The sequence below is a fragment of the Myiozetetes cayanensis genome, unplaced genomic scaffold (assembly GCF_022539395.1).
Source record: "Myiozetetes cayanensis isolate MyiCay16 unplaced genomic scaffold, myiCay2020 scf6-25, whole genome shotgun sequence".
Classification (NCBI taxonomy): Eukaryota; Metazoa; Chordata; class Aves; order Passeriformes; family Tyrannidae; genus Myiozetetes; species Myiozetetes cayanensis.
In genome coordinates this window covers 15838068-15858276 of record NW_026087853.1, presented here as the reverse complement: position 1 = coordinate 15858276, position 20209 = coordinate 15838068, and the positions used below count along the sequence as shown (strand labels likewise).

At 35.8% G+C, this 20209-nt stretch overlaps 1 protein-coding gene across 3 annotated transcripts in view; it reads left to right on the top strand.

Moving 5' to 3' along the window:
* The window catches only part of TTC8 (tetratricopeptide repeat domain 8), a 40458-nt gene that overhangs the window by 10281 nt on the left and 9968 nt on the right, over positions 1–20209 (top strand). For 2 of the 3 annotated variants that reach the window (XM_050335675.1, XM_050335673.1), the window contains exons 4-9: positions 3569–3632; positions 3787–3946; positions 4735–4824; positions 8412–8456; positions 14799–14884; positions 16722–16809. In XM_050335675.1, the coding sequence (XP_050191632.1) occupies positions 3569–3632; positions 3787–3946; positions 4735–4824; positions 8412–8456; positions 14799–14884; positions 16722–16809 (533 nt within the window). The remainder of the gene's footprint in view (positions 1–3568; positions 3633–3786; positions 3947–4734; positions 4825–8411; positions 8457–14798; positions 14885–16721; positions 16810–20209) is intronic. The other variant, XM_050335674.1, reaches the window with a different exon arrangement.

The following is a 20209-nucleotide window of genomic DNA, read 5'->3' as shown; positions in this document are numbered from 1 at the left end:
AGGCCAGAACTAATATTTGAAGTATAAGAAGCTTTTCTTGTCTGTATAGACGTAGGCAATTTCATATCTATCTGATTACATTTTTAAAAAAATTCTTTGCATGATTGGTGACCTATAAACTGTCAAGCAGTACTGAAGTTGTGTTTATACATTATAAGCTAATTACATGTGTCTGTCTTAAAACAGCATAGTAATTTAGTTTAGAATTTTATTTAATTTTATTTAGTAAAGATCATCTACCAAGAAAAATCGTTCGATGAATATTATTTAGAAAGAAGATATTCTGGAAAAATACATTCATACTATATTTATACTGAATAAAGATGATGTTCTGGATAGTGTGTACAGATTTCAAAACCAAAGAAAATCATTATGATAGCGTAGCATGCACTCCTGAATTATTGAGATAAGACTGCTATTTGTGTTTCAAATCCACTAGATGTGCCTGAGCTAGTATATAATTTTTCAGAAAGTATAAGAACTTCCTAAAGATAGAGAAACCACTGCAGTCTTTTCTAAGTTATTAAATTTACTAGCTTTTATCAGTGTGTGCCATATCTTTAGCAGGAATTATCAACTCTAACTTCACTTGTTGCTTCTTTGTGAGTATTTTATGCCTGATACGAAATTTTTATTTTCAGAGGTTTAATTCCGAAGTAAATAGCTAAATCTGTCATTAGGCCATCCAGTGATCTTTTCTCTGATAAGCTTAACGGTCTTCTCATTCTGAGCTATATCTTACAATTTTTGAGTTGAATCTTGAAACTCTTTTCTTAACCATTTGTAGTTACTCAGTTGTATTTTGTAGTCACCAAACCAGACAACAGTCCACTGACACATAGAAAATACATTTTTCTTCTATAGCTTGATTTTCCTTTATACATCTGTGGTGTTCTAATGTTACATTAGAATTATATTAATGTTATATTTTTATATAAAAGGTAAGCACAGATATCACTAAACAGAGTGCGAGGAGGATGGAGCCAGTGGTGCCCAGTGACAGGACTAGAGGCAATGAGCGCAAGCTGAAACACAGGAGATGTTTGCCTCTGAACACCAGGAAACAGTCTTTTTTACTTTGAGGGACTGAGCACTGGCACAGGCTGCCCTGGGAGGTTGTGGAGTCTCCCTCCTCAGAGCTATTCAGTAACCATCTAAGTCCTGGGCAACTGGCCATAGGTGTTCCTGCTTGAGCATGGTTGGACCAGATGATCTTCAGAGGTCCCTTCCAGCCTCCAGGATTCTGTGGTTCTGTGATCACTCCGCTTGTACACATGATTTAATAAAAATAGGTGCTTGCTGACTGTGGACTTTTTCTTTGGCTGTTAAAGTGTATTAACCATAGTTGGTCTTGACTCACAGTCTTTCACTGTGGCAGATCTTCCAGGATATCCTCCCTCCACTAAAATAGCTTACCAACTTGAAAATGTGTTCAAGTCCTTCTGCATCCTTTACATTACATATCCAGTTCAATTTTACATCTTAGTTTCCAGGTTAAAGTAGCTTAATAATGATTTTACTCTCAGTCTTGCATTTTTAATTAATTACTAAATTGTATAGCATCCACTGGAAACAACTACTGTTCTATGATTCCTCTTTACATATATGTAAAATGAAATTCATCTTACACCAGTTTTTATTTTTTATAATTTCGCTGTGTTAATTTTCCATCAGTCTTGTTTATTAAGAAAAATGTCCTAGAGCACATTATTACATAAAAATTCTATTATGTTACTTTTGGACCCTTAACACCATTAATTTTATCAGCTAATATTGTAATCTTGTTTAAAAGTGTTACCTTGGCAACAAACTGGGGAGTTAAAGAATTCTTCTGCAGTCATCACTAACTACTGAAAGTGCGCTCTTAAATTCTGACACTGTTAGTGGCCACATGCACTGCTGTGGCTTCTGGGTGTCTATTCATAGCTAGTTGAGTTGGGATTCTCAAAATAAGGACTGAGTTGCCTGGGGTGAGATCAAGGATATTCCCGTAAGCATTGTCCCAGTACATCAAAAACTCAAAACCAATTGTAGTTATTAAAAAGTGTCTGAAAATGGGATTTTGATGTCCACCTCTTTTATATTACTGTAATAGTTTAAAAAAGACTTCAGAAAGTGGAAGACTAGTACATTTTTGCCTGTTAATCTAAAAAGCTAAAAGCCACTTTGTCTGTTTCTCAGAAGAGTACCCTAGTTACCATGTTAGAAATTCTGCTAGGTGGACTGTCCACCCTCTCTGTTGTGGAGTAAAAAATTCAAGATTCATAGGACTATAAAAGGCAGGTAAGCAACAGAGATCCTAAGTGTGGCCAACCAGAAGAGAGAGAATCCTGAGTTTTTTTCTTTATTTTAACATTAGTTGCTAAAAATTGGTTTCACCAAGGAGATCATGGTTAATACCTTTCTTGTATTATTTGTCTTTAAATACAGCTGTAGTCAGGTGGCCGCTATAATATTGTAGTCAGAGGTGCTTAGTATTGTCATGGACTAAAAATAACTAGAAAGTATTTAGATTATTGATCTGGACAAGTCTACTAAACTTGCTTGTATCTCAGAGATAATTACAGCTCGAAGGTGGGAGATGGAGGACTGAAAAAGGCAGACAAGGTTTATCTTGGAGGAAAACCATGGAAGGAAACTGTCTATCTATCAGTTTAACTTAAGTTCTTGGAAACATTTTCAGTAAAAGCAGTTCAAAAGTATATAGGAAATAAGTAGACAAGTATATAGGAAATAAGTAGACAAGTATATAGGAAATAAGTAGACAAGTAACAGTGATTTGTCAAGAGGTGTCAACTCAAATCTCATTTCTTTCTGTACATGATAACAAGCAGTGAACAGACTGGAAGGTGTAGATGTCACATGTTGGTTTTAACCAAGTGTTTAAAACCATCTCAATAGACATTCACTTGGCAGCTTAGAAAACCCAACTAATCAAATGTCAGTGAAAGTGACGGCAAATTTACATGCAGGAACTAGTAATTCTTAATTATCTACTGTCAAAACATAAATATAAGAAAAGGGGGACCCTTCATCAATTCACCTGGGCTCAAACCAGTTCAGTATTTTCACTGATGACCTTTGAACATGGATGAGTTTGAACTCTACTGTGCCCTAAATTGTGGGGGGGGATCCTACATGGGTTTAATGACATAAGATACCATTCTCCATCTGCTCTGTAGCTGATAGTTTTGGTTTACTTACTAAAGTCTGGGTATTATTTTAGTCCCGAATAGAAAATATACCATTTCAAATTAGCATGGTCTCGTTGTTCCAATAACCTTTCTTACTTCAGGGCTATCTATTGTTCCTGAGATGTTCTTGAGAATTGGTGTGGGTTAATCCCAGTAGGCAGCTAACCTCCACACAGCCACTTGTTCACTCCCCCTAGGTGGGATGGAGAAGAGAATGGGGAGGGTAAAAGAGAGAAAACCATGTTCATTGTAGCAGTAGTTTGAACAAAGACATTTCCAGCTTATAGTTTATTGTAAAATACAATAGTTTTTTAAGTCCTCTGGACAAGGGAGTAGTATCTCAATGTGAGGTAAGAAATGCTCTTATCTTACAGGACCAGGAACATCTTTGAAACTCCCTGGAACTAGCCAAGGTGGAGGCCCCAGCCCAGCTGTTAGGTATGTGATTGTTTGTTTTTTTAAAATGTGACTAGTTAGAAATGAGGAAATCTTATATTTAACTTGTGAAAATGAAGTGCTTCAGGTACAACTGTTTAAATTCTCTATCAATAAATACCGCTTAACATAAGGATAATGTACTTAACATCTTCAGGCCAGTAACTCAATCAGGAAGACCTATTACAGGATTTGTGAGACCCAGCACGCAAAGTGGACGGCCCAGTACTATGGAACAGGCAATAAGAACACCTCGAACAGCCCTCACAGCCCGTCCCCTTACTAGTGCCTCGGGGGGATATGTCAGGCTGGGAACGGTGAGTTGTTTGACTCTCTTCTCAGAATGATGCGTTTCTTGGTCACAGTATCTGGCACAGTGATGTTATCGTTTACTTAAAAGCTGCATCTGAACTCCAGTTTGAAGGAACGTTTTTAGCTTTTTATTTAAATTATTTTTAAAGTAGATTTTGAAAATGTTACTTCTTGTTAGTTTGCTGGTCTGTTCATATAAAAAATGTTCATGTATTTACAAGTTCACTGAAATTCACATAAATTCCCGATTCACAGGCTCTTTGAGACGCATTTTTATTCACTGAAGGCCATGAAAATACTATGACATGATTTCATTATGAGTATCTTGAAACCCTCTCCAAGTTTTCCAGTTTACTACGAAACAATTATTAGGTGCTCAGTGCCTGTCACTTCAAAAGATAAGGAAAATAAACTAGACTAGCTTTATCTCATTCTTTTGGCAAAATTAATAAACTGCAAGCAGCAAGAATATGTAGTACAGATAAGCATCACATTAATGGCAAAACATGGTATCTTCTCACTATTGCAGGTAGGAACTGATCTTCCTAAATCTTTTGTGAAAGTTTTTTTTTTGTTGTGTATCCCAACTACCAAGCTACACGCTTAGGCACTGTATGGAAATAGTGGAGAGAGGGAAGAAAAAGGAAGAGTCTGTACTGCACAGTAGAGCAGTGCATCTACAGATGTTTTCTTTGGGGTTTGGGAGTTTTGTTGTATACTACTACTATTTTGAAAATTTCCAGGAAAAGTGTAGGGGATCTTCCCACTTAAAAGACTTCTTTTTCCCCTTCAGGCTTCAATGCTAACAAATCCAGATGGCCCTTTCATAAATCTGTCTCGACTGAATTTCGCAAAATATGCTCAGAAACCCAAACTGGCAAAGGTACGTAACTATTTTTGGTTAACATGATATCTTTTTCTTGTTTTCTGCTGTCATTCTAATGTAACTGTACATGGGATTTGGAATAAAAACAGTGATGAAATGTGTTGTAGAGGTGAAGTTCAGAAAATAGTGTGTTACCTACCTTTTGACAGCTTTTACCAGATTTGAAATTGAAAGAATGTCTAAAGAAGTTAAGTAGAAAGTATAATCTAGGAAAAACATTTGTACAGAATAAAATATTCCTCTGGTAAATAACTCTGAACTGCTCATATAGGAGTGATGAAATGCAACTGAAAAAAGAAAAAAAAAAAAACCAGGAGCAAAAAATCCTGCAGAACCCTCCTAATGTCTGGAAATTGCAATCCTGGCCTAAAAGTGTTCAAAAGGTTTGGATTTTTTTGCTTTGAGAAAGTCATTGAAACTGAGGCTATCTGACAATATAACAGGTTTATCGATGCTATCTGCCCAACTTATTTCAGCTCTGAGTGGCAGAGAACTGAAAGTTGTGTGATGATTTATCATTCTGTGGCCTTTCACTTGAATCTTTCCCCAACATAATCAGCTGTATGGTTGAACATGTTTCAAAAAACAACTGTTGGACTGAGGCCAACGACTCATTTTGCACAAGGTATCAGACAACTGTTAGACACCCTCTAGGGAGCTATATTTGGCTCTCAACCTAAAGTTGAAAGAACCAGTATGTATTCAGTCTATTTTTAGAAATGTAGTGGTGAACACTGTTAGAAGACTAGCAGTGCCTAATAATCTGCCAGTGGAAATTAGCTCTTCCAGTCTAAAACTTTGGTTAACAGTTTTTCATAAATGACTAGCAAATTTCTTTTCTTTTTAAAGCCTGATCTAGACTGATGGCATTGCATTTCGGTGTAGTTTTTAAAGGAAATAAATTTTGTGTGATTGCACTGTATTCTTCACCCACTCCTCCTAACCAAACTAGGCAGAAGAGTAGGTATCAAATATAGTAATCAAAGGTATATCCCTGGCCAGGTATGTCCCTGGGGAGGTAAACAAAGAATTCCAGGCTATCATCTGAGGGCAGTTACAAGTCAGTTCTTTATCAGTACTGAAAAAACTTGCACGGCTTTTGTACAATTATGTCCTTGCCAGCAATCAACCAGCAGACAAATTATTATAAATTCATTTCAGTCTGTAAAATAGGGGGGATGTAGGAAATCTGGGAAGGATTAAGAAATGCAAGACATATCCATAAGAAACAAGGCTTAGTTCTTCTGCCCAAAGACAGCTAGCTTTTAATTATGTTTGGTAACTACATGCTATTTAAGTAGGTAGGTTAGCTTTCAGAGGACATATTTTCAGCAGTGGCTCTCAGGAATGAGAAACATACATATTTTTAACTATTTTGATTTTTAATTAGCATTTTCTGGGGCAGCTCTGTCTTCCTTCAGTTTTATATGAAAAGAGGCTTAAGCCAAAAAATGTAAAACAACAGTCGTAGACGCATCCATAGGCAGCAAGTGAACTTGTCAGTATTATGAAGCTAATACATTATGACATTAACATTTCACACTGAACGTAAGATCTAAGTTTAAATTTGGAGCTACATGGATTTATAACTTTTTTTAAACAAAACAGCATTAAGGGTAAAGCCAAAGCACAAGGTGAGACTTCAGACTGCAGTGTGTGTTAAGAATAATTGATTAAAGTTTTAAAACTTTCTGAGCTGTCACCTCTCCCACATGCAAAAAAGATCATAAATCTTACAGCTATTAAATTCACATAATTAGCCTGTGTATTCATGTTTGTATATGAATACCTCCTACGTACTTCTTCCATATGTATTTGCAAAGTATCCTCATCATGTCTTTTTTCAAGTTAGATTTTTTATCTTTTCATTGCATGAGGAGCTTTTCCAGTGTTTTGAAGAATACTGGAATGTGGCTTCTCTCTGACCAGCATTAACCATGTTAAAGACACCATAGCAGACATGAAAGGTATCACCTGTCGCCAGAGAGAGCCTCTGGTACATCTCAGTTAGCAACTGGTTTATGGTATGAAATAGAAAGTTTATCTTTTTTAGCTTGTGGATTTTTAATAGAGTTATTAAGGTAACTCTAGATATTTTTATCCAAGTGAATGCTCTCAGTCACTTAAATCCTTTTGAAGGTCAGGCTGTATACATAACAGCAGTAAATTCCTTGTGCCAACCATGCAAGAAAACATCTTTTTTTGTCACTTTAGGTTTACACACTTTTACTGAATGCTTCCCTGTTACTGAACTAGAGGAGAAAATGTTCCACTACTACTTTATTGTCTATTCTATTCTTATCCTCCAATTCTAATCTCCCTATAAACGTGTTTCTATTTATAATTCTTTAATGTCTTTTAATCATCTGTTCAGAGTCTTTTCTGACCAAAACTAGGAGAAAAGTAGGTCATGGTTTACTTTCCTCACCAGACATGACAATTCAATAGTAATTCTCTAGTTTCCTTACAGTAATTATTTTAAGAATTTTGTCTAAGAAAAGCTGGCAGAAGGGTCATGGAAGCCCTTGGGAGACTGAGGTCTTGATCTTTCTTTCTTTCCTCACGGGGCAATATTTTTTCCTAGTTTTTTAGAATGAATTATACAAATTTAGAGAAACCTTCTGTTCTTTTGAAGCAATTAAGACCTACGATTTGCATGCAGAAAAAGTTCAAGGTTCAACTCAATTAAACCTTGTGTTACTAGCATCCATAATGCATTTCTGGGAATAGAGGCTTCCAGCGTCCATTTAGTTATCCGGCATCTTTCAGTATCATGTTATTCACTGAAAATGCCACCCTTATTACCTATTATATACTCATCTGTGTTCTAGTGCAGAACAGCTACAACACAGTATGACTTGCCTAGCTTTATACATGAGTAAACAAAAATGCAGTTATGTTGCTGTGCAGTTGTGGGCTTATAAGCAGTTAACCACAGCACAGCTGATGCAGATAACTTCTTTAAGCTGTGGTATTATGATGGTGTATTTGAGTTTCAGCAGCAGCACAGTATTGTTAGCATTTATCATTTACAAATAATTAAAAAAAGGAATTTTCTCCTTTACAGATCCCAAAATTTTGTAGGGCTTAGGATTTCTTTCCCCTAAGACAAAGTTTGCTCAGCTTACATTCTTAATAAACATGTTTATTTAAGTAGGTTTAGCACTACATAAGCACCTGACTGTCCATTGCAAAAAGCTTTTTTTAGATCACTTGTTGATTTTACAGTTAAATAGTCATGAAAATTGTACCAGATTCTCAAACCTATATTCACTTTCAAATTATAGCTGCCTTTTTTGTTTTAAGGTGATGTTAAGGACCAGAGATAAGAGGCAATTCCACTAATCTCTTGCAACAAATTAAGAATTAAGATGCTTTCCTGTGATGACAGTGTAGCACATCTATAGTTTTTGTCTATTCAAGTCCTAAATAAATGTAATTGTCAGCAATTGTGACACTGAATGTGATTCTGTCCACAAAGAATGAATTTCTGCCTAACATAATCAAGATTCTGTATTCCTCTAAAATAATATTATCAACTTTTGTCTTCAAATATGACAATATTTTAAATATTCTTCTGACAGGCATTGTTTGAATATATTTTTCACCATGAAAATGACGTAAAAAATGTGAGTATTTTGTATGTTCTATTTTCAGTTTTTATTATGTATGATTCAGGTATTTCTGTCAGTGTTCTGCTAAACTAAGGATCAAGGTAGTACATCACACATGTCCAGGTAGTAAGTACAGAAATGAAGCTTTAAAAATTGCTTAAGAGAGAGATATCCTTTCTTACAGGGGTGAAAATCAGGGATGATAATTTGCAAATACCAAGCTATGGATTGCTCTTCTTTTTGAGAAGCAAAGCATTCTAATGCTTAAAACTGGGTCCTTCATCTATCAATATGGTAAGGTCTCTGCATTTAATTATTTCATGTAACAGAATTTCCTGGAGCCTGAGCAGTAACTGAAACTACATGTCAGGTAGCTGAACTGCCTAGAAAGTTCAGAGTCCTGTGGCTTGAGAGTAAGCAGTAAGTTATGAAAGACTGTCCATTAACAGAAGAAATTGAAAATACCTGACAAAACAGTGATTGAAATGAACGTTATTTGACATTTTAAACTCCTGAGATGATTGTTTATGCTTTTGGATGAATAGAAAGGAAATGTGTTTGGTGAAACTGCATAAAAATAAAATATCAATGGGACTTTGGATGCTTTCTCTAGAAACATAATTCCGTAGTGCTGAGGTGTTTTGTGGCCTCAAGAGAAAAACTATATTGTCTACAACATTTATTCTTCAGAAGTTTTCCTAACTATAATTTCCCTCTTACCCTATCCAAAATTTTTCTTCTGTGGTTCTTACATTACTGCACTGAATGGGTAAGATCAAGTTTGGGTACATATTGTTTAAACTTTCAGAAAGAGGTAAAGGTTGCAGAATTTTTTTGGCAGTTCACCTAATAATTAATTTATTCAATTAGTAAAGTGTCAAAATATTTCATTGCTATATTAGAGATATCCACCCAGTTGAAATGGAATCAAAATTTCTGCATGAGGTTTGTTTGAAAGAAGTTTATGTCAATAACACATAGTTGACTAGTTACTGAGTTTTCTGCAATACTACCAGCTGGTGTGTTATTAGACCTGAAGTTAAATTCTCCAGTTAATCAATAATACACACCAAAAATATTTTACTGTTGTTGATATAAATGATAATTATTTCCAAATGTGGTACTTTTTGAAGTTTTTTAATCTAGTATCGAATGATTTTGTTGTACACAGTCAACTTACTGTATAGCATTCTTTAAGAGGATTGAATTATAATGCACTCTTAATCCAAAATACCATTGAAATGGTAAGTAGAAGCATCAGAAATGTCAGAGAGAAATAGCTATTAACATTTACATATTCTGGCACTGAATATGAAGAAAGTGCCTGGGGTTTAGGCCACTAGTAATTAAAAAATTATGTTGTTTGTTACTGAAAGCTCAGTTCACTAAGAATAAAAGAGTCACTTGATAAGATGCCATGTGTCTGTGACCTACACTGTGACCACCACCATTTACTGTGTAATGAGAGGGAGATCAACATGTTTGATTAATGATATCATCTTGTAGGAAAAAAAATTGTGTCATGCTTCACAGAATGAGGTACCTTTATAATGTAATATGTACCTCTGAAGAGAATTTTTTTTAACTGTTCAGTTTGCTTTCTGTCATTTGCTTTCGTTGACTCTTTTCTTATGTGCTTTCTATACCATTTTCAATGTAATTCTATTATCCAAACTGTCCCCCCTTCCTTTTGAACTTCATCTGCATTAATTTTTCTTAAACAAAAAAGAAACACTTTAACTTCTGCTTTAATGTGACTGCAGCAGTGTTTATTGACTTCTTCTTCCAATGACATTTCAGAAATTCAATTTCTTGTCTCCCTAAAAAAATTTTGATCGCTTAGGATTCAGCAAGGAAACAGCACGTATGTTAACTTCTTAAAAGTTGATCTCACTTTTGCTTGATCACCCATTAGAACAGTCACTGACATCTCTTACATCTTTCTATTTTCTGCTACTGTGTGAGGCTGCACATTCTTAAAAAAGAACCAAAATCCAACTCTTTTCTACATGAGGTGAGATGAAAGAGCTTGAAATGCTTGGAAGCCTGAGAACTTTACTTAAGTTTGAAAAGTCTTTCTTGGGACTTTCTCTGTGAACAGCATACCAGTTCCTGCAGTTTTGCAAATAAAACACAAAGTAGAAGTGACAATATCCTTGCTTTGTCACTGCTGATTTGGAACAGTCTGTATTGTTCTCATTTATTATTATCACATTATTATTTAAGAAACAAAGGCACTTTTATTATTTGTCTTCTGTTTCATATTCTGCCAGTATATAGAAAGAAAAAAAAAAGACTCAGCAATTTCAGTTTAGAAATGCTATTAATCAGTGTGCATTCAGCTGAATAAATAGTGCTAGGAAATTGGTTTTAATTAAAAGTAAATACATCTGTAATCTATCAGTTATCAGAAACGTGGGTCTGCAAGTAGAAGAGAGAAGCACTGAGCTTGTTCAGAACTTGAAAATGTATTCAAAAGTCTTTCATCTTATTTAATGAAAAATTAAACACTTCTCTGCAGAAAATACTATTGTCCTATCCATGATTGTTCTTGACTTGTTTCCTTTTGAACACATATACTTAATAACTGACTTTTTGTACTCCTTGAGCTATTTCTAAAAGCCATTTTATGGGCCAAATGCTCTAAGAGCAGAACAGTTTGAAAGACTTGTCCAGAAATAGTTCAGTTGCTACTTTTTTCGGTAGACTGTGACATCATATCTTGCCATTATTCACAAGTGGGTAATGATGACAAGACACTTTGTCCTGAGGAAGAACAATTAGTGTACAATGCATACTTGTGCCCAGAAGTCATGACCTCTCATTATTTCCTTAATTCTTCTTAGTACTTTGTAGTTTATACTCTCTGATAGGACAAGAGGGCACGGGCTTAAGCTCTGCCAGGGGAGGTTTAGGTTGGATATTAGAAAGAAGTTCCTTACAGAGAGAGGGATCAGGCATTGGAATGGCCTGCCCAGAGAGGTGGTGGATTCACCGTCCCTGGAGGTTTTTAAGATGAGGCTGGATGTGGCACTGAGTGCCGTGATCTAGTAATGACAGTGGGGTTGGATCAAGGGTTGGACTTGATGATCTCGGAGGTCTCTTCCAACCCAATTAATTCTATGATAGGAATCTGTTAAAATGGAATTATGTTAGATTTATAAAATATAGGAATCCAGAAGACACTTGCCAAAATAGATTTTGTTAAATTGACTATTGCTAATATCATTTGCTCAACTATTTTATAGACGATTTGGGCTGATTTGCCTACAAATAAGACTTCAGTCAGTAATTGTTGCTGGGAAAATTACTGCCATTCAACAGCACATGACAGAAGCAGCAGATACTTGCTATTGTTTCCATCTATTTAATTTCTTGGTGCATACAATACTCTGTATGAAATTCCTGTTTCAAACAACTATACCAATTTAATTTTGCAATACAATAGTGAAGTTTGGAAGTCTTATTTATAGTACATTTTATTTAAGGACGGTAATGGTAAAAAAATGAAACTCAGAATCATGCTAAATACAGTTAAAGAATCTACATTATTTTTCATTCTTTAATAAAAACTTTTTTTAGAAAACAGAAACCCCACCCAGTATCAGGGGGTTTTAACATTTTTATTTGCACAAGCATAAGAACTGAGAGTAAAATAAATTTGTTCCGAAAGGCTTCTTGGGGTTAAGACTGTTATTGAAATGGACTCTGCATATGTGAGTATGCTAAGTGCTCTAGACAGTAACAGCTTCAGCTCATCAGTATGTCCAGATGATGAGTTATATCCTAAAGTTTTTAAGGTTTGAGGAAAATCAGTTTTGGTTTTGAACTGATATGTATATTAGAATCAAAAAGTACCTACTAATCCCAAATCCTACCTTTTTTTCCCTTCCAGTTATTAAGATGACTGCACCAACATTCATCAATACACAGGAATGCAGGACAGGCGTATCAGTACTGCTGTTATAGATTGGTTTTAAATTAAAATGCCATGCAGATTGAACATTGATTTGTACCCAAACTGTGCAATTAAGAAATAAAGTTTGCACCAAACTGAAATTTAAATTTGCTAGCGATTGGTACTGACAAGGTGAAGGCTTTTAAAGGACTATGGATCAATTTACTAACATTTCAGAGGCCACATCATCAAAAGATTTTGTGGTAATACCAGCAGAAATTCTTAACTATTAGCATCCACAAAGCCTTCTCAGGCAAACACTTTTTAGAAATATTTGTAACATTTATAGTATTTTTTGATTAAAGTTTTTGTAATCACTTATAGAGTATCAGAAACAAGATTTACCTATTCCTTTCCTATTTCATTAATTGCAAAGTATAAAACCAGAATTTATTTTCATAAGCTGACTTCGAAGTGAAGTCATGCTGTGTTTCTTGATATTAGTATAAGATCTCAGTAAGAGTTCAGGATCTTCACTAACAGATGAACGGCTGATGTTAGTGTCTAGTAAACCTGAAGCAGTCTTAGTTTTCACTTTCCAATCGCAGCCAGAATTGGTAGCCTTGCATAAAGTAGTTATCAGAAATAATTAGGGTAGCAGAAATTTCGAAATCTGAATGTGCAGTTACAGAAGGGATTGTTTTCTAAAACTCCGTCCTTCTTGAGCCCTTGCCATGAGAGCACTCTGAGGAAAGCTCTCTGAAGCATGCTATTTGCAGAATGATCCTTACTTTTCTGAAGTGGCTGTTTATGCCGCATTAGAAGCAGGTGTGGTATTTGACAGACACACACATTGTTTATACATTTGTGAATGCATCAAAAGTAACCAATGTTTTAACATCAACTGCTCTCCCAGATTTTCCCAGTACTGGGACAAAATTGCTTATGTACCTTCACAGGAAAGAAAGGATCTGTCTAGAAGGGAATCCAATAATTTCTGTCTTGAAGTAAGTTTATTCTCCGTAACAGTTGTAGCATCCAAAGGCCCTGTTGTACAATTTGCAAAACCATTAAGAAACAAAGGGCAATCAAGATAAGAGCTGCCATCTAAGGTCTTCAAGGATTCCACCTAACTGAAGAAACAGTGAATTCAGAGTTGGAAGTTTCCCTGAGCTTTCTCTTTCCTGTCTCAGAGGCAGGAAATGATAGCTGTCTCCTTGTCTTTGGGACAGCATCGGGGCAGCTCCTTATCCTGAATTGCTACAGAAAACAAATTACTCTTTCTCACTGAACCAAAAGATAGCAATTTGCCTAAGTTGTCATAGCTCCAGTGACTTTCCTGCACTATGTCAGATCTAAACCCATTGATTACTTGCAGCCTCATTTTGCTAGCAGGAAGAACAGGAATCAAACCTAAGGGTAGATGTGACCAGGTTGGGCTCTTACAGCATTTCAAATATTCAGATTAATTTTTCCTGGGAGTTATTTGTTCCTCTGCTACTGAGTGACCAGTGCACAGAACTTTTACTCATTGTTCCTGATAGATAGCAAGGTTCTGATTCCTATGGTCTGCAAAATGTTTATGAAAACAAACAAACAGAAAGGTGAGCTCTTTGTTATACAAACACAGCATTAGGTCTTTTTAGACTATTTCTGATGATATCCCTAAAGTATAGCAAATATAGCATGGCTTTGATATGTTCTGAGAAAAAATGGAATTAATAAAAAAGAAACACTAGTAAGTGCATCTGCGGTAGATTGCGGTACAAAACACATATCAATTTGTTTTAACACAGATTTTGAAATTATAACTTAAATATGAAAAACCATAGATTCTGGCTGTGGTGGCTGATCAGAGCATATCTGCTTTTCCGGTATACCAGACAAAAGAGATTTTAGACCTCCACCATCTTCAATATGTATCTATTTCTTAAGGTATTTCTTCTGTAAAATAATTCTTTACATCATAGTCTTTGTAAAGGAAGAAATTTGTTTTACTCTGCATATCTGAGAATTTCTTCCCAGAAGTGAGATGACAATTTCTATAGTATTTCAAACTCATTGAACTTATTTAATTTTATTTTATTTTTACTTGGTTTTAACACCTTTTAGTGAACAATACTGGGAAGCTTGGAAAAAGTGTGTTGGCTTAAAAAAATAGTCTATTCTGAAGCAACACTGCAGGAGTCTGATCAAACTGATTGTCTATTTTCTCTTTGAATTAGAAGAAGCTGTTTGGATTGCATATTTTTAGAGGGACAAATAATCCTTTCAGCTGTTTTATGGACTGAACTATAAAAGTAATAAATGTAAAGCAGTGCTTCCACCTGAAGTTTACCCAGAGTTTTTGTTCAAAATTTTCTCTTCACAAAAATCTTTACACTGTTCACTTTGTGCTCTTTTTCTTTGTGTAAACACTGATGGTATTAATGTTTAAGATGATGGGTTTGTTTTGGAAGGCTCTAGATTTGGCAGCCCTTGCCACTGAGCACGCACAATTCAAGGACTGGTGGTGGAAAGTGCAAATTGGGAAATGCTACTATAGGTAAGCCATTGTTTATTTCTTCTGTGATGAGTGAATATGAGTTCAGGACCTGTACTGCTGTGTTTGTTGCACAACGCCGAGCACTGAGAAATAGTTCTTGTTATGTTGGAGAGCTCTGTGCTTACAGTTAAATCTCCTTTAATATGCAAGTAGACAACTGCTTGAGATAAAGGTATCAACACTGCGTACCTTTAAGTAACTAATTAGTTGCAACTTTACCTTTTTTAATGTATTTTAAAATCATTATTTGAAAAGTCAGTCAATAAATACAAAGAACTATTGTCAAAACAGACTACACAAAATAAATATTCCGATATTACTTTGAGAAATTAACTGTCAGTGAGGGTTTCAGATTGACAAAATAATACATAATAAAATATTCATGTTGGACAGTCTCTGCCAGAAGTACATTGCCCAAGAAGTATCAGTTCCAAAGATACCAAGGCCTCAGGGCTGGCACCCCATACCCCAACATCTGATAAAAATGACTTGTGAGTACCCCGACACTGTGCAGCCATGCATCTCTTAGAGGAAAGAATGGAAACAGCAGGGAGGAACAAACTTGCGGTGAGGAGTTTGGAGTGATTGCTGAAGATAAAGCTATGATAATAACAGTTCTACCAAACCAGGAGAATCTCCTCCTGATACAACCCTGCTCTGCATAATTCAAGCAGGTACTGAGGCAGTTTCCCCTTTCATTCTTTACAATGAATTTGTACAAACACTGTGTTGGGTGTTAAAAAACTGAAACAGCATCTGCAATCTTTTCAATTCTATAAGCAATTCTTGCACTGATAATACAAAGCAGTTAGCCCTTTAAAATTCCATATTGTATCTTAGCTTGAAACTATTGCTTCTTTTTAGATGGCCAAACTAATAAAATGTATCATTATCCTAAACCTTTATTTGACATTCTTTAGAAGATAAGACTGAATTTTTTTTTTAACTATGGTAAATACCAGGTATCCGCCAAAGCTGCTCTATCACATCCCTCTTCAACTGGGCAGGGGAGAGAAAATAGGAACAGAGGGGAAGCTTCAGCTTCTCACAGAAGCCCCTGTAGCCCTTCAGATACCAAAACCTCACCATATAGACACAATACATGAGCTTAGAGGTCATTTGTTACTTTCAGGATTTTTTTGAATAGTGTTACAGAGACTAAAGCATCCAAGATCCCAAAATACCGTACATTCCCACTATGTTTCTTTGCTTTAGCTGGCTTGTTCTGTTTCTGTTTTGTGTTTCTTTAGCAAGTATATGTGCCCTTTGGCTGAAGGAAACAAAAGGCAATTTGTGTATGAGAAAGTGTACCTTTTTACTGTTGTTGAAATGGCACACTCCTCTTAATTTTTTAGTTTAAGTAGCACTTATAGATTAGTGCAAAATATTTGACTCTGCAAAAGAAATGCCTTTGAGATGAAACAGGCTTCTGTGAGGTACATGCGTAGTGGAGAGTACCTGTGTGATCTCTGCCATACACTAAAACAGTATGGGTAGAGGTTGAGACAGGAATTTGATTGCTGATTTTCTACTGTCCCTCCTAAGACCAGGAGGGAATCCTATGAATACAAGTACATCATTATTCACTTATCACCAGAAGGCTGCATGTACAAGAAGGGGCCAAATTTCATGGGTTTCTCTTTTTGATAGTTTTGTTTTCTTAATGTATATAACAGCATGTTTTGTGTAACGTGCACACAGATATGTGGTCTTAAAGTGTGCTTTTGGGCAATTCATATTTGGTTTAGGGTGCACTGCCTCGTTATTTAATAAGCTTTTTTTAAAAAGCAGCAAATAACAAACAAGTACCTTCTCTGTGTATCTGTTGTCTCTTTAGGTTGGGATTATATCGTGAAGCCGAAAAACAATTTAAGTCAGCTCTCAAGCAACAGGACATGGTTGATACAATCTTGTATTTGGCAAAAGTAAGTCATAGATTTTCTTGTTTAAGAATGAAGTGAAATTCCAGACTATGCCTGAGAGTCCATACAGCACAAGAGCCCAGTCTTGAACTTGATACACCATTGTGTTTAAAAGTGTACGATCTCCATATATGACCTGAGGCAATGCATGCTAACAGTTGTGATGAAACTCTATAGTTTACAAAATTATTTTGGAGTTTCCAGATTTCAGAAATAAGATTTTAAAAAAAAATCTCCTACGTTACTGGATTCTTTCTTCTGAACTCCAAGGAGAATTACATAGCTAAAAAATTATTGGAGTTCCGGTATGAAGAACAACATGGCTATATATGGTCTCTTAGGAAACTAATGCAATAAATCTGTAAATAGAGTGAAGTTCAAAATACTAGTTTCACAAGCAAAATCAAAACAAAGTAAGCTTAAAGGAAACAGAGAGACCTTGAAACAGGGAATATTCTGTCAAAGTAAAGACATTAAAAGCTTTAAAAGGCCAAATGCATAGATGAGTCTCAGAACTACTTGTTTACCAAGAGACACATTAGATTCTAAACATTTTCCAAGACATTCAAGAAAAGGTGACCTGTGAAAGATTAAAACTGCGTTTTTCTTTGTCTTGTCCTACAAATAGATGAAATCAGTTGCTCTTTATCAGCTCCCTGTTTTAAGCCATCTGTCAGAGGCCTGTCCGAAAGTCGTCACTACTCATGGATAATTCAGATATTCATATTGTGACAAGTAATTTCTATTTCTTGAGCAATTTACATTTTGTATTGAAATTATCATCATTGCTATCTGGAGACTGCATTTGGCATTTATTTACTCAATTAAACTTAGTAATTTTAGATATATATCACTACCAGGAGTCATTCCGCAAACACATAGAATCATAGAATCAGAATGGTTTGGGTTGGAAGGGATGCCAAAGATCATCTGGTTCCAACCCCTCTGCCATGGGCAGAGATACCTTCCACTAGACCAGGTTGCTCAGAGCTCCATCCAACCTGGCCTTGAACACTTCAGGGATGGGGCACCCACAACATCTCTGGGTGCTCCCCATCCTCACTGTAAAGAATTTCCTCCTCCTATCTAATCTAAACTTACCCTCTTTCAGTTTGAAGCCATTCCCCCTTGTCCTGTCACTCCAGGCCCTTGTAAGAAGTCTCTCTCCACCTTTCTTGTAGGCTCCCATCACGTATGGGAGGGCTGCAATTAGGTGACCCTGAAACCTTCTCTTTTCCAGGCTGAACAATTCCAACTCTCCCAGCCTTTCCTGTAGGAGAGGTGCTCCATTCCTCTAATCATCTTGGTGGCCTGCCTCGGGACTTGCTTCATGAGCTACACAGAATGATTAAATTGGCAGAGTAACTGGATTAACAAACCAATTTGTTATGGGAGATGTGCATCCCCCTGCATCATTACTAGCTCAGACAGGAGCTGTGTTTGAACCTTTGCCTCCCACTCCACAGACCAGCTCACTCAAGTATAAAACATTGCACAACATGATTTAATGACTGTCAGTGGACAGGCAATAGAGTAAGGCACTGAGATATGGTTCAGTCTGACAGAATTGGAAAGATAAGACTTGAGTTAAGCAACCATTAAAAAATGATAGAATTGCATCAAGTTCTGTTGTGAACAGATACTACTGTACTAGTTAGTTTTGTTTATATTCATTATTGCAGCAGCTATCTGGGTTTTAAAAAATATTTTTTGAAAGCTGTCTCTCCTTTGAAATGTAATTTATTAAAAGATAAAACAGCAAAAGAAAAATAAAAAAAATTGGAGCATTTAAAGAAGTCAGGACTGCTGAGAAGTTAAAAAGTATTTCATGACCTAACAGGGTTAGAAATGAGATATTTTTACAAGAAATAAGAGAGATACCGAAAAGAAAATGGAGTCATTCTGCTTATCCATCTGTTTAACATCTAAACCTTAATAATTATAGCTGTAGTACTCTTAGAAAACAGGTCTCCCCAAAGCAACTGCGCATAGGTGGAAATTGTCCCTCCATTTTTTTCATTTCTTTTGTCACTTATCTAGATAGCAGCTCTGTGGCCTGCAGAGATGTTGGACAGTGTGATAAGACACTGGATATGGGAATTACACAGCAGTACGTACTGTGGCTGTGGGGTTTTAGCATCTGTAGTGAGTGGTTCTTTGGGATGAATCTCCAGATAAAGCAGTAGAACAGATTTGAGTCATTAATACTCGGAAACTTCATAAACAAACATAAAAATATGAAATGGAGCAGATTTAGGGGAGTTTCCCCTTTCCTGATGTAATTAGTGCAGTTCTAGTCTAAGTACTCTGCTCTCCAAACCCCTCACTCTTTTATTGCTTTTCACAAGAAGGCATTAGTTTTCTAGCTTAACCCAGGAGAGTGAGTGTAAAAAATACTTGCATTTTTTTCATTTTGCTAATGATCAACTTGAAATGGCAGTCCCTTTGCTTGGAAGGTGCTCACAGTCAGCAGCACTTTGACAATTAAGAATGTCAATGAGTGGTCATAGGAAAGAATTCTTTGCAAATGTCTGCAACTGTATATATCTATAGAGTTGCAAAAAAAAGGCAGTTTTGGTTGTTGGCAGTCAGAAGTCCATGAAGCTCAAGGGCAAAAGCAGAAATCATGTTTGGAGGTTTCTCAAGTGTTCAGTTATCATTCAGTTAACATACTTTTCTTACATTTCATCACAAAATGTTTGTGTCAGGATACCAGTCACAGATTCTTTCTCTGTTGTAGTAGTATCAAGTCAGAACCCTTTTCCACTCAGTGGAAGACAAATTAATCATTCTAGCCATCTAGTTTCCCAAAGCATATGTGCAGGGTTTTCCCCTTTTCTGTAGCTATATTTACCATACCCCACAACAGGAGGCCTTTACACTGGTACTCTCAGATAGCTGCAGGGGTGGTCTCTATCAACATGTTGCAACACATTGGAGTCCAATTCTCACACAATTATTATCCACATTACACATTTTCATAATTGACACAGAAGCCAAAATCTTTCTGTAGGATTTTATTGTTTGTGATGAGAGGTTGGTAGAGCAGTAAGGAAACTTGAAAGTGTCAGTGCTCTATGCAGTCTTATTTGACTAAGTAAAACATTTTGGTATTCCAGCACTACCAGCCTGAAGATCCAGTTCTTTCAAGCCTAAACACAAGTTTTTAAACATATATTAAACAGGGCAATATTCAATTACCTCAGTGTCAAAGTATATTGTTTTGGTATGGTAACAGATAACCAGATTTTTTTAGTAGTAATGTTCAAATTAATTAATAATGTATAGATGCTATGTATGTAAATTTAGTTATTTTAAATAAAGCTATTTTATCTTCATTAGACAGATTTATTCAGTATACACTCTATTATTTTCTCAGTATTATTCATCATCTCAGCTAATG